Raw genomic sequence first — 12279 nt, 5'->3', positions numbered from 1 at the left:
TAGTGAAGGTGGTATGTGTGCAACCCAAATTAAACATAAAATCCCCAAAAAATGTAAAACAAAACTAGATGCAAAATGACTACAAAGCGAACAACCAAACCTGGGCCACAAAATGACAACGAGAGGCTGCAATGCAAACTTACCTGAAAAGTGACACGAAGCACACAAACAACAACAACAAAAAAACATTAACAGGAGACGCAAAACAGAAACAAACAGTATCTGCATGGTGTGAAGTTGTATCGTGTCCCCAATTCGTTTATCCTCAATGTGACAAGCATTAGAAGCAACTTCCTGCTCTTCACTCTTCACTCACTTTTTCTTAATGCAGTACCTCCTACAATCACCCCCGGTGTGAAAGCAGACATCCTTCACCCAAGAGCCTCCAAATAAACGTTCAAGCATTAGCTGCTTCTTTTTCTAAACTGTCAGATTTCCCATCGAGCCTTGAGAAGAAGCCAGATCAGCTCTGAAAAAGGCTCTCCGGCATCCTCATCTGTTGCATCCCAGTCCACAGTTTCCTCCAGTCTCCCAGAAGCTTCTTAATCTGCGCTTAATGGCAGGAAAACCGTTATCACAGAGATTTTATAGTTTGGAGTTCCTCGCTCCATAGTTTCAGAGTTGTGGCGTCTTACTGGGACACCCCGGTGCTGATGGAGGTGCTTTCCTCTTACATGTGGTTATTTTATTTCCACTGTAGCCGTGCGCTGGCCCTGAATGAATTGCTGGATTTATCTCTCAATGTAAATTGTCCTGAGATGACTTTTTCTTGACTTGAAATTGGTTTTAACTATTTCATGAATTAGTGTGAGAATAACAAGGTAGGCGGTCATTTTAGAGCGATGCTCCTGAACAAGTTGTCACAAACAAATCCATGGACTAATTGCCCATCAGCCCACGTGAGCAGCGTTTATTGAGAGCATCCTGCAAGACAGCGCTCAGGGCAAAATCTATGGTCCCGCGAATAAGCAGATCACGTGATCCACAATCTCACATGACTTTCACAAAGTTGGTCACGTGACTCACATTTACAGGCAGGATTGTTTTGTAACCGCCCCCCCCTGCATGTCCCTCTGATCGGGACAGAAGTTTTGCCCTTTCCCAAAGAAACGACAGGAGAATGAGGTGAGTTGCCCCCCCCTCTTGTAAGAGCCGCTGTGGTCGGACTGTCTGCACATGTGCGCCACTGGCGGAGTTTGAGGGTCACATATCGGTGGCCAGGCCTGTAGTCTGATATGACCTGTGTGGATGTTGGCAGGCTGCTGAGGGAAACTCTGGCTCTCCTGTTACTGTGGGCCTGTCTGGACTCTGCTGCTTCACGGAGCTGCTCGTCGTTTTTCTGCCGAAAATCTCACCGTGTCAGCGCCCCGAATGGAGTCGACCCCGGCTCCCCTCTCTTCCTCACTCCTTATCTGGAGAAGGGCGACATAACTGAAGGTAAATAATCATAATACAGCCGGGTTGCCCTTTATTTGGTGTAATAACTAGCACACTATGACACATCCTCGCCTCTTTGTGTTGCATGGACGTTGGGGCACACTGCGACAACATGTTGACTCTTGTTCTCTCAGCCAGGGAACGGAGTCTGGTCGGGAAGCTGCCTGGAGCAAACGTCAAGAGTTATGCTGGATACCTCACAGTCAACAAAAAATACAACAGCAACCTCTTCTTCTGGTTCTTCCCAGCAGTCCAGGTAGGCTCGAATCCTTCACATTTGACTGCAGTTTGAGAGAGGATCGGATCCTTTCTATTGGAACCCAACTTTTCTCACATACTTCACCTTTACCCCCTCAATCAACAGAGTGTGTGCATATATTTAACCAGCTGCCTTCTGTGATGATAGGGCACTGAGTGTTATGTCTGGGTACTCAAACCTTATTTGTCTGAGCTATTAATTAGTAACCAGTGGTTGTATGTAAGTCACATGCCATCCCCTCCATTTGTTCTGCATCCTGATTATTCTAATAGGTTTGAGATAGTGCATGAAATAGGGTTAAGGGCTGTATATATTTAGACACCATCACGATGTTTGTGTTTTCAGCTGTTCACCAAAACATGTTCATGTCGCATTCAAATGTGCTTCTGATCATACACGGCTTTGCAGGCCTCGGTGCTTAACAGTTTCCAAATGCGAATGCCACACCTGGAATGAACCTTTTACCTAATGAATAGCCCGCATCTGTCCGTTTTAACAGCTTTTGAGGAAATTATTGAGTTACATTTGAGCCTCTGAAAAATAGAACTCCTCACACGGGAGACACGCAAACAGCTAAAATAGCAAATTGCTTCTGTGTTCAAAGCATTTTCAGACACAGCTGCACTTTGCCAGAACACTGCACCCAATAGAAAAGTTCTGACAAAATATACAGAGAAGTTTACCAAACATGTTAACCCCTTATTAAGATACTGGACATCATCTGAACGAAGAAGCACTTTTGTATTGAAAGTGTGTTCCTCGTCATTCCACATGGTGATTCAATGTCGGTGATGCAGAAAAAGGAAAAAGCTGCATTATTCAACAACAACATGACCGGACTAATGCTTCAGATTGTGTCACATCTCTGCAGTCCTTTAGTCTCTGACAGCCATCTTAATCACCGTGACTGTTATTTGCCCGGAAGCTGAGTAATAGCATGGGCCTCTGTGCGAGTGAATCACAGTAAAACCGTTTGTACTTTTGGTGACAAACCAAAGCCACCACGAGGTGGTGCTGAGGGTTTAACTTGGTCTTTCCTCTGCTCTGACTGACAGGCAGACCCAGAGAAAGCTCCTGTCCTGCTCTGGCTGCAAGGCGGGCCCGGCGGCACCTCCATGTTCGGTCTCTTTGTGGAGCACGGACCTTATGTGGTGTACAAGAACCTGACAGGTAAGAACTGACCGGCTGCAGCAGACATACCATGTTGTGTAAGTCTTTGCTTTGTGCCGGAGCATTGTTCTTTTTCTCTGCCTCTACAGTCGGTTTGAGGGATTATGCGTGGACGAGCAGCTATTCAGTTTTGTACATAGACAATCCGGTATGTATTTCTTATTGAACATCCAATTGCATTTTTTTGAAAAGTCCCAAATAAACAAAAGACATTTCTCAAAGGTCAGTAAGTGTTTTTTTTTTTTTCTCTTTTCTATTTTTAAGGTTGGGACAGGTTTCAGCTTCACTGATGATGACAGAGGTTTTGCTCAGAACCAGGACGATGTTGGCAGAGATCTGTACAGGTTAGCATCTAACTCAGTCATTTCTGTTGGGTCATCATAATAGTATCTGTTACCAACTCTTAGTATTGCCATCTCTTTCTTTTCAAAGTGCTTTAACGCAGTTCTTCCAGATCTTTCCTGAGTATCAGGCCAATGATTTCTATGCCACTGGAGAGGTATGTTTAGCCTTTTATTCATTGCTAATTACCATTGACTTCACATTTCAACACAGCAAAATGACACAAGGTTAGCAAAACTGAGCTCATTAAAACTGACGCCATAGTTTTTAAACATCTAGTAGATGACATAGGAATACTTCGTGGTGTGAGATGTTTTACTTATACTTTCTCTGTTTCTGTGTAGTCATATGCAGGGAAGTATGTTCCTGCCATTTCTTACTACATCCACAAAAACAACCCCACTGCCAAAGTAAAGATCAACTTTAAGGGCATGGCTATCGGAGATGGGCTCTGTGATCCGGAACTGGTGTGTATCCAGCAAAAGTTCCCTTTTTGTCGTTCTTTCAACTGTTGCACGAGTTATATCTGCAGACATTACATGTTACTGAGGGCTCTCAAGTCTAATCTCTGCTCTGAAATCATGCAAACGGCATTACTTTTAAGTGGTGAAACATGTTTATATATTTTTTTCTAATTGTCCATACTGTATATTTGCACAGTTCTCATTGAGGTGCAGATGTGGAATGAATATACACCGATTTTACTTGTCTTCCGCGTCAGATGCTGGGCGGTTATGGCGAGTTCCTGTATCAAACGGGAATGATAGACGAACTCCAAAAACAGTATGTGGACAAGCAGACGGACCTCGGCGTTGAACTCATCCAGCAGCAAAAATGGGTGGAGGCTTTTCAAGTAAGACATGTTTGGGACATCCTCTGTCAATATACAGTGTAAAGTCATTTATCACGGATTATCTTCAAGATTTGCTGTTATTTCTACTCATCCCAGAAATGCAGATGTTGACGCAAACATCGAAATGTTTTATGAGCAAAATCAAACATCATACCAAAAACGTTTCCCCTTTTCTGACTTCAGGTTTTTGATAGTTTGCTGAACGGAGATGTGAACCCGTATCCCTCCTTCTTTCAAAATGCCACAGGCTGCACCAACTACTTCAACTATATGACATGTCAGGTACTCGGACCACAGAGCTGCCTTCCTCTGCGATGTCAAATCCTTCCGTGTTTCCATCCAACAGCGTTTTATTTGTGTACGCAGGAGCCTGAAGACCAGGAATACTTCTCCCAGTTTGTGACTCTGCCGGAGGTGCGACGCGCCATCCACGTGGGCAACCTGTCTTTCCATGATGGCTCACAGGTGGAGAAGCACCTCCTGCAGGATGTCATGAAGAGCATCAAGCCATGGCTGGGAGTGCTGATGGACAACTACAGGGTGAGGAACGCAGGCCTCCCATACACAGTGGCAGCATGTATATTTGCAGATAAGCATATGGCAGGAGAGTGTAGTTCTATTTATATATATATATATATATATATATATATATATATATATATGTGTTGACATGATATGGCAATTTTTACTCATCAGAATGTTTTAATTTGACTGAGATTTTGTCTTACATTCTGCATGATACCTCACTAATGCAAATTGAATGTATGTGCAGGTCCTAATCTACAGCGGTCAGCTGGATGTGATTGTCGCAGCTCCTTTAACTGAGAGGTTCCTGCCTACCGTCAACTGGACCAGGGCTGCCGAGTACAAAACAGCCCCTCGCTTCCACTGGAAGCTTCAGCCCACTGACACAGAGGTGGCGGGTTACGTCAGACAAGTCGGAGAGTTTTACCAGGCGAGCCGATAGTTACAGTAGTCCATGCAATGCGTTTCCGTGATCAGATGTCCCAGAGTATTATTTTTTTCTTTTTAAAAATGTTTCTGTCCTTTGGTCACGCAGGTCATAATACGAGGAGGAGGACACATTCTGCCTTACGACCAGCCAGCCAGGTCTTTTGATATGATTGACAGATTCTTGTCAACGCAGGACTGGAAGTGAGAGGAACCGGTGCTGAAAGACAGCTGATTAAAGCGTGTTTGCCACATTGAACACATTGATTATTGACTGTTGATTTGAAAGACTATTGATTGTCACATGCAATGTAAATGAACATCTTGTGCTTTTTTAAAAAAAAAAAACCCAACATTTTACCAGTGAAAGCATTTGATTTTTGGATGTTAGTCTGCTCTCCAATGCATCACAAAAGAATTACTGCAAGTTCTCTCAGATTGAATCCGAATTGTGTTTTTATTTGTTTTTTAGGATCGCTGTGAGGGAAAATACTGTTTGTGTCGTATCTGATCAGTGCGAGTCTGAAGACAAAACAATGACATGAAATAAAAAGATTGTTTGTTCTTTTCTATGCATTCTTTTAAATGGCTTACCATTTTGCAGTCCTAACAACGTCTGTGACAGATTGCTGTTGCAGTGAAAATACAGTCATTACGAACCTTTGGTTGATCAACAAAATGTACACCAGGGGTCACTGCCCTCCAAAAACTTTTCACTATTTGCAGACAAACTCCAGATTAGATGTCAGTCATTTAATGCTTTTTGAAAAGTCTTTAATCAACTGAATGTAGGTAATGAAAACAAAGAAATCGCCCCTTGTTGTTCTTTAATAAAACATGCTGGGTTCTTTGCTTAGTTTTATTGGATTCCTCGTAGATTAGTTAACTACATAATGTGCTTGCTTCGTTGTTATGACCGTGTAGATTATTTGGATTATTTCCTTTTTTCGAGCCGTTTGAACGTGAAAACATTTGATCATTTTTGAAACAGTGCCTACAAGTTAAGATATCATACACAACATAAGGAAGAAGAGGTCTGTAAGTCGCTTTGGACAAAAGCATCTGTCAAATGCATAAACAACATAAACAAGAAGCTTTTTCAATAGGGAAAAACCACCAAAAATGTCAGTAGATGTGCTATTCTTCAGCTGAAAAAAAATGTTTGTGCCTGTTTGTTCAAGCTAATAATTCCCCCTTTAGCAGAGTTGCCTTCTTGCAGGTGTTTGTTATATCTTGGATTGGTTTGCTGCAGTTTCTGACAAATCTATCATGCACACCTCCTTCATTTGCAAGACTTTTTTGCATGTAGTGCCCATTTAATTTTGAGCACAATTAACTTGACCATTTTATAATACTCTATTTTTTTTCTTTTTGAGTCATTCCTTGGCGGGCTTACTTGAGTTCTCCTCGTATTGAATTGTTCTGGACTCTGTTTCGGACTCCTAGGCAGACGGCCTCACATTGTCTCCGAGCCCTCTTTGATATGTTGCAGAATTTTTAATCAAATTAATGACTCCAAGCCATTGTCTCTATTGCAGCTCAGGATCTGCAAACAAGAAAATTCCATCCACCGTGTTTCATAGTTTGTTTGAGGATCTCACAAAGTTTCCATTTGTCTGCAGCACACACGCTAATGGCTTTCTTTGGCCAAACAACTGTACCGTTGATTAATATGTTCAGCGCACATTGTAGCAAAGGCTGTGTCTTTGCATGGAGTGTTGTTTTGCTCAAATCATCTTTCTTGACAGGCATATGTGCACCAGTTGAGATTGAAATCCTTTTTACAGACCCATGGACATTTTCTTGACTACCTTCTATTTCTTCTAATAACGACACCACACAATTCTATCTCAAAAGTCCTGATGTCAGCAGTTATGTAAGCCAGGTTTTACCTGTCAATTTCCAATCAAGTATCTGCTCTGACTGGAACCCTTGATTCCTCTGATTCTGATTTTACGGATTTGAAAGTGTGACGTGTGTGACTGATTTGACCTTAATTCTTTCTCATGAAAAGTTATGAAAGGTGTCCTCTCGTTTAAATTCGTCAAAAAAAACAACAACTCAAAGGTTTCTATGGGCGTGTACATTTTCCCATAAGTGTAACTGGCCCACCGCATCTATCTGCAGTAAGCTGACATTCTGACAAAGAAGCGTGTACTAAAGTTAACTGCCATGTTATTTCATCAGGCATCTATCAAGCTGTCTAGACAGTTCAATAATTAATGAGTACTCTAAACCTTTAAAGCATCTGACTTTTTCATGAGCAGCTATTTTTCAAGGGCAAGCATCGGGAAATGCTGTTGATCCTTTGATTTAAATATAGATTTAAAAGTTTTAAACACACATAAATGATCTGTCGGGCAAATAACCTTAACTAGACTTCAAGAAAAGTGACGCCGACTCAAAAAACTAAATCTTATCTTACAGAACAAGTGCTTTATTTTCATACCGTAATGTAACTGCAAAGATACTCTAACATCTGTACAAATGCGAAATAAGACGAAGACAATAATTACAAGACACACACGCACACGAAAATGTACAAAGTTATGCAGGCAAGACGGGATTCATCAGTTCATTACACGTCAACAATGTATTTAAGCGCTGTAATGAGCTTCAACGTACAACAAAAGGCAACAAGTGCTATGAAAACATTATTTACAAACGTACCACACATTTATTCTCCCTTCAAAAAGAAAGGTGGTTGCATTACATGTACAAGATTATAGAAATTAATGATATTATGTACAATATTTATAGTTTTAGATTTAGAATAATACAATTACATAATTAATATGTAGGAATTGTCATCCTCTCACACACAAGTCCACACAGATACACACACACGCTGCACTTCCATCTGACCTTTTTGTTTGCCTACACACTAACATTTGCTTTCTGAACCTGGATCCACTGTCAAAAAAAATTAAATTCAGATGCAACTTTTAGGCCACCCTAAAGTTATTCCAGTTGAGAGAATTTTGAGGTCACCAAACATATCTTTATATTTCACAAAATAACGCTAAATTTTGGAATGGGTTTTGGAAACTTGAAAATAAGGCAAGCATTAGTTCAGAGGGTTGGTACAACAAAGCCCTTTTCAAGAGAATCTCTCTGACTCATCAACACACATACTGAACTGCACATGTAGGCTCCAATGTTAAGAAAAACTACATAAAAACTACAAATTCCCCCCACTTTCAATTTCCTCATCTTTGACAAGAAAACCTTTCCAAAATAAGAAGAGCACAAATGAAATGGTGATCTTCTTATTCTAAGCTCCAAGTTCCCATGTGAAGAAAGCCAGGCACAGTATCTCCAGAAAAACACAGTTAGGTTTCTCGCTGGTGTGTGAAGACGGGGGATCACTGAGAATTACTCTGACCTTAATATGGCTATTCCACCCTCTGGTATGACAGAGGACAAAGTGCAAGGACAGCTCTGCGATTGCTCCACCTGTCAGTGGAATGTATTTCACTCATCCTACTGTAAAACAGTGCATTGTGGTCTTCATGCTAATTAACTGACATTCCTGGTCATAGGAAAGAGGAAAGAAAGAGGAGCTGCGGTCAACATGTGAAGGTATTACGTTTCAAGGCAGGCAGGGTGACAGAAAAGGTCAGGCATAATCCATCTGGGACACAAAGGATTTTTGGCTTTTTATGCAACAGACAAAACGAGTAAAGGTTACGGTATAAAAAAAAATTTAAAAAAGTGAAAGAAAACGATAATAACCGAGGTTAAAATAGGTTGTTGTCTACAGTAAGCCAACAAAGATTTAGGCACATTGTGACATCTTGGAGAGCATGCTAAGGAATGACCACTTCAAGAATGCCAGTTCCCCAAAGAAAAAAGGAAAAGGTTAAAAGCTTTCTCATTTTCTCACACACCTCTTACTTTTCTCTGTCAGCGCAGCTGCAGAACTTTGTTCCGCAGCGGAAAGAAGGGAAAAAAAAGAGCACAAATATACAATATTCACATGCTAAACTATGCTGACACACACACGCAGTCATAGGTTATTTTTTCATTTTGGAATTTGACTCCAAAATATGGATCCAAATGCACAACACACAGAAAAAGAGGCCTCAATGATTAAAGCTTCAGTTGGTCCTGCAGTGCGGAGGAGTTGCTCTCAACCCCTGAGCTGCCTCGCCAGTATCACAGTGTACAGTTCTGTAGCTGAAACAGCGTCGTAAGTCCTTGGCCAGTCTGATCGTAATGTGGGCGAACAGTAGAGAAGGTGATCAATACTGAGATGTATTGCTTACATTTGATAATACAGTGTTATCACTGTCATGCTGTATATCATTAAGCTCTGTAAGAATACCGCTGACAGAGAGAATGTTAACAGTCGTTTCTAGGAAAAAAGAGAAGCGTTACACCTGCTTGCATATTCTTGTCTTTCTGACGTCATGGCGACTATTTCACTTGGTTTCTGTATGCAATGCGGTTTGCAGATGCACATTATGAATTGACTGGTTATTCAGTCCATTAGGCATACAGAGATGTAAGACATGTTTATAGAGATGATACATAGAGTCTGATGTTCATGTCTCTGCTCTCTGGTTCCATGACCACTGTGGTTCCATGGTTTGTACCATTACATAAAAGACGAAGTCACAGAAATGGTGCATGAGGTTAGTAAAATTCTCTTTCGGCCAAGCTTGAAAAAACGTGGAGAGAAAAACAAGAATGAACGAACCTTAGAACATTCATGCCTTAATAGGGTTGCTCTATGAAAATATACTGTAGCTACTGTAAAAAGAACAGCCTCACAGGCCTTTGAGGTTTTTCTTGACTGAGGGGGGAGGGGGGGCAGCATGAGCAGCAGGTAACCCTCACAAAGCAGGGGTGGTGGTAGGAGGGGATTCGTAGCTGCGGCTCTTGTCCTTAGTGGATGGGGTTAATGTCTGTGCGGTGGTTGGCCTGCCCGTGCACACTGCTGCCCCCTACAGTTGTGGTGGAGGTGGTGATGGTGTTGTGCTGGATGACCTGCTGCTGGGAGCATGCTGGAGCTGGACTACCCGCTGGACTGCTCTCTGGACCTGAGGAGACAGCAGAGACATCACTGAGGATGAACAGGATGTGTGTACGTTGTGATTTATGTGCCGCTGGAGCACCACACAAAGATTTCAAGGTACGACCTGATGATAAAATGTCAAAACAAACACAAGCCAAGCATCATTAAAATAGAAAAAGCATTTTATTAGAAGAAATAATTATTTCACATTCAATTCACATGTGTCATTCCAAAGACAAAAATAAAGGGATAACACAAATATGGAAAGGTGAATCACTCAGCTCCGTAAACATGCATGATGAATGTTTGACACATCGAAGGTGACATCTGTACAAACGCTAGACTCATCGATGAAAGTCATTCCAGCCCAGTCTGGGAGTTGGCTTTCTCCTGCATAAAAGAACCATTCAGCCACCGGGGATGTGAGCCTTATTTTCCTGCGCTAAAGCCACACAGGGAGGTGCCTTATCCTAATTACATGGAAATGTCACTCGAACCCATATCAAAGGGAGGGGTTCTGATGTCATGTGAAGCTGAGCCGAAGCATTGGTCCAAGAGTCTCTGAGATCGTTGGCATTTGTAAGAGTTTGCCAAAGAGCAGACTGTGATGCCTTTCTCACGTCGAGTCTCAGCCGCCTCTTTGCACAGAGGTGCTGTCAGATGGAAAAATAAGTCTCTTAGGAGATTCAGACGACCAACTCCCAGCCCAGGCCGGCCACCAAAGCGTGCAACACCCATATGTGAAAGGAAGAGTCTTGTGGCGAGCGTGGGAGCTGGATACCAGCACATCTGAGCGAAGCATCTTGGCAGTCACTTTGTCCATCAGACTTACGTCTGCAGGGCTAAGGCACACCAGTGATGGGGTGTTTTTAGTATAATTCCAAAGTGTGTGTAGGTCTGTGTTTGTGTTTGAGCTACTCACTGAGGTAACCTTGGGACTCTTTCTGCATAGTGGTGATGGGGCAGTCCTTGTGTGTGAGCAGAAGCTGCTTGAGTTGGGTCACCTCATTCTTTAGCATGGTCACTTCATTCTGAAATAAAAGGAAAACAAAACTATTTTAAGAACCTTGTGGCATCCGTCCTTACTACTTAATGACTACTTTTAGTATTAGACCTCATCAGAATGTAAACTATTGTTATTTCTGTATCTTTGTTGTAAAATGGGACAACATGAGCAAGTCAAAATAGCAGTGAGTCAGTGTGTTATGCGAGATTGATTTAAAAGCGCAGAGGGTTATTGTTTGTACCTGAAGCTGCATGTTGGTCTGGGTGAGCTCTTCTGCTTTCTTCTCTAAGGACATCACCCACACTTTTCTCTTCTGTCTGCATCTTGTTGCAGCTGCTCTGTTTCTCTCCAGAAACTTCCGCCGCCGTTCATCTGGATCCTCATCCACTACTCTTCTGCGCCGTCCACCACTGGGTGGCGGAGACTGCAATGTCTGCGTGGGCTGCATCTGCTGGGTCGCAGGTGACATCTGAAACACGTGGCACATAGGATCAGCAATTTTGGGCTCTCTGATGAGACATCATCTGTCTGCCAACATCCAACTACATATGTAAGCACTGACACCTGGAAAACAGCCCGTCACCTGTCTGCTGTCACCACTCCACTGCCCCTAAAAGCCTCATGCCTGTAAACAAGCATCTATACATTATCTCCTTCAGCTATTTAATGCCTGGCAACATCCCCAAAAACAACATCTGTTTGCACCACGTGCCTTAAGAGCCGGGCTGTGTGCGTCAGGAGTGAATGAGTGACTGGACTGATTCACAAGGCTGCCCACCTTGTTAAAGAGGTGTCAGGAGGCAGTTTTCCAACGCCCACTTCCACTCATACTAATAACACCAGACACCGTCAAACGGCCCGTTTCTAAAAGCGTACATGCACCGACAGATCTTGACATATACTTGGCAAAGTCAAGTGTTTTCAGTCTTCAGATCATTACCATTTTTATGAGAACCATGGAAAATACAAGCTGCTTTAATGGCCGCTGTGCATACAGAAAGTGTTGTTCTAATGCCTTAATGGTACATCTGGAACATACAGTGAATTGCATTTCTTCAAGTCAGGCTGTCCTTCATCCAAAATGATTGGCTCTGCAAAGGGTGTTGGACAATGCAAGGACAAAGACTTTCACATTACAATGCAATTCTTTCAATCAAAATGAAATCAAATACATTCACAGCTAAAATGTTCCAGAACTATTAGTCAAGACTGTCTGTTCACCATCAGGACCAGCACTGGTA

General features: G+C 42.3%; 2 protein-coding genes across 4 annotated transcripts in view; one reads left to right on the top strand and one right to left on the bottom strand.

Annotated features, from left to right (window-relative positions):
- Positions 1-1016: 1016 nt before the first annotated feature.
- cpvl (carboxypeptidase vitellogenic like) lies at positions 1017-5585 on the top strand. The gene is made up of 13 exons (XM_072394426.1): positions 1017-1125; positions 1259-1437; positions 1572-1693; positions 2752-2866; positions 2956-3014; positions 3131-3210; positions 3299-3365; positions 3553-3675; positions 3930-4061; positions 4245-4343; positions 4428-4601; positions 4834-5016; positions 5122-5585. The coding sequence occupies exons 1-13, from the start codon at positions 1121-1123 to the stop codon at positions 5218-5220; spliced, it is 1437 nt and encodes a 478-aa protein (XP_072250527.1). The 5' UTR covers positions 1017-1120; the 3' UTR covers positions 5221-5585.
- A 1865-nt stretch (positions 5586-7450) lies between these two features.
- The window catches only part of creb5b (cAMP responsive element binding protein 5b), a 38037-nt gene continuing 33208 nt past the window's right edge, over positions 7451-12279 (bottom strand). For 2 of the 3 annotated variants that reach the window (XM_072394423.1, XM_072394424.1), the window contains exons 9-11: positions 11280-11507; positions 10955-11063; positions 7451-10057 (exon numbers count right to left, since the gene is read on the bottom strand). In XM_072394423.1, the coding sequence (XP_072250524.1) occupies positions 9903-10057; positions 10955-11063; positions 11280-11507 (492 nt within the window). In that variant the 3' untranslated portion in view covers positions 7451-9902. Of the gene's footprint in view, positions 10058-10196; positions 10875-10954; positions 11064-11279; positions 11508-12279 lie in introns of those variants that run through there. The other variant, XM_072394425.1, reaches the window with a different exon arrangement.

The sequence above is a fragment of the Leuresthes tenuis genome, unplaced genomic scaffold (assembly GCF_036924035.1).
Source record: "Leuresthes tenuis unplaced genomic scaffold, fLeuTen1.0.hap1 SCAF_10, whole genome shotgun sequence".
Taxonomy (NCBI): Eukaryota; Metazoa; Chordata; class Actinopteri; order Atheriniformes; family Atherinopsidae; genus Leuresthes; species Leuresthes tenuis.
This window is presented reverse-complemented; position numbering and strand designations above follow the sequence as displayed.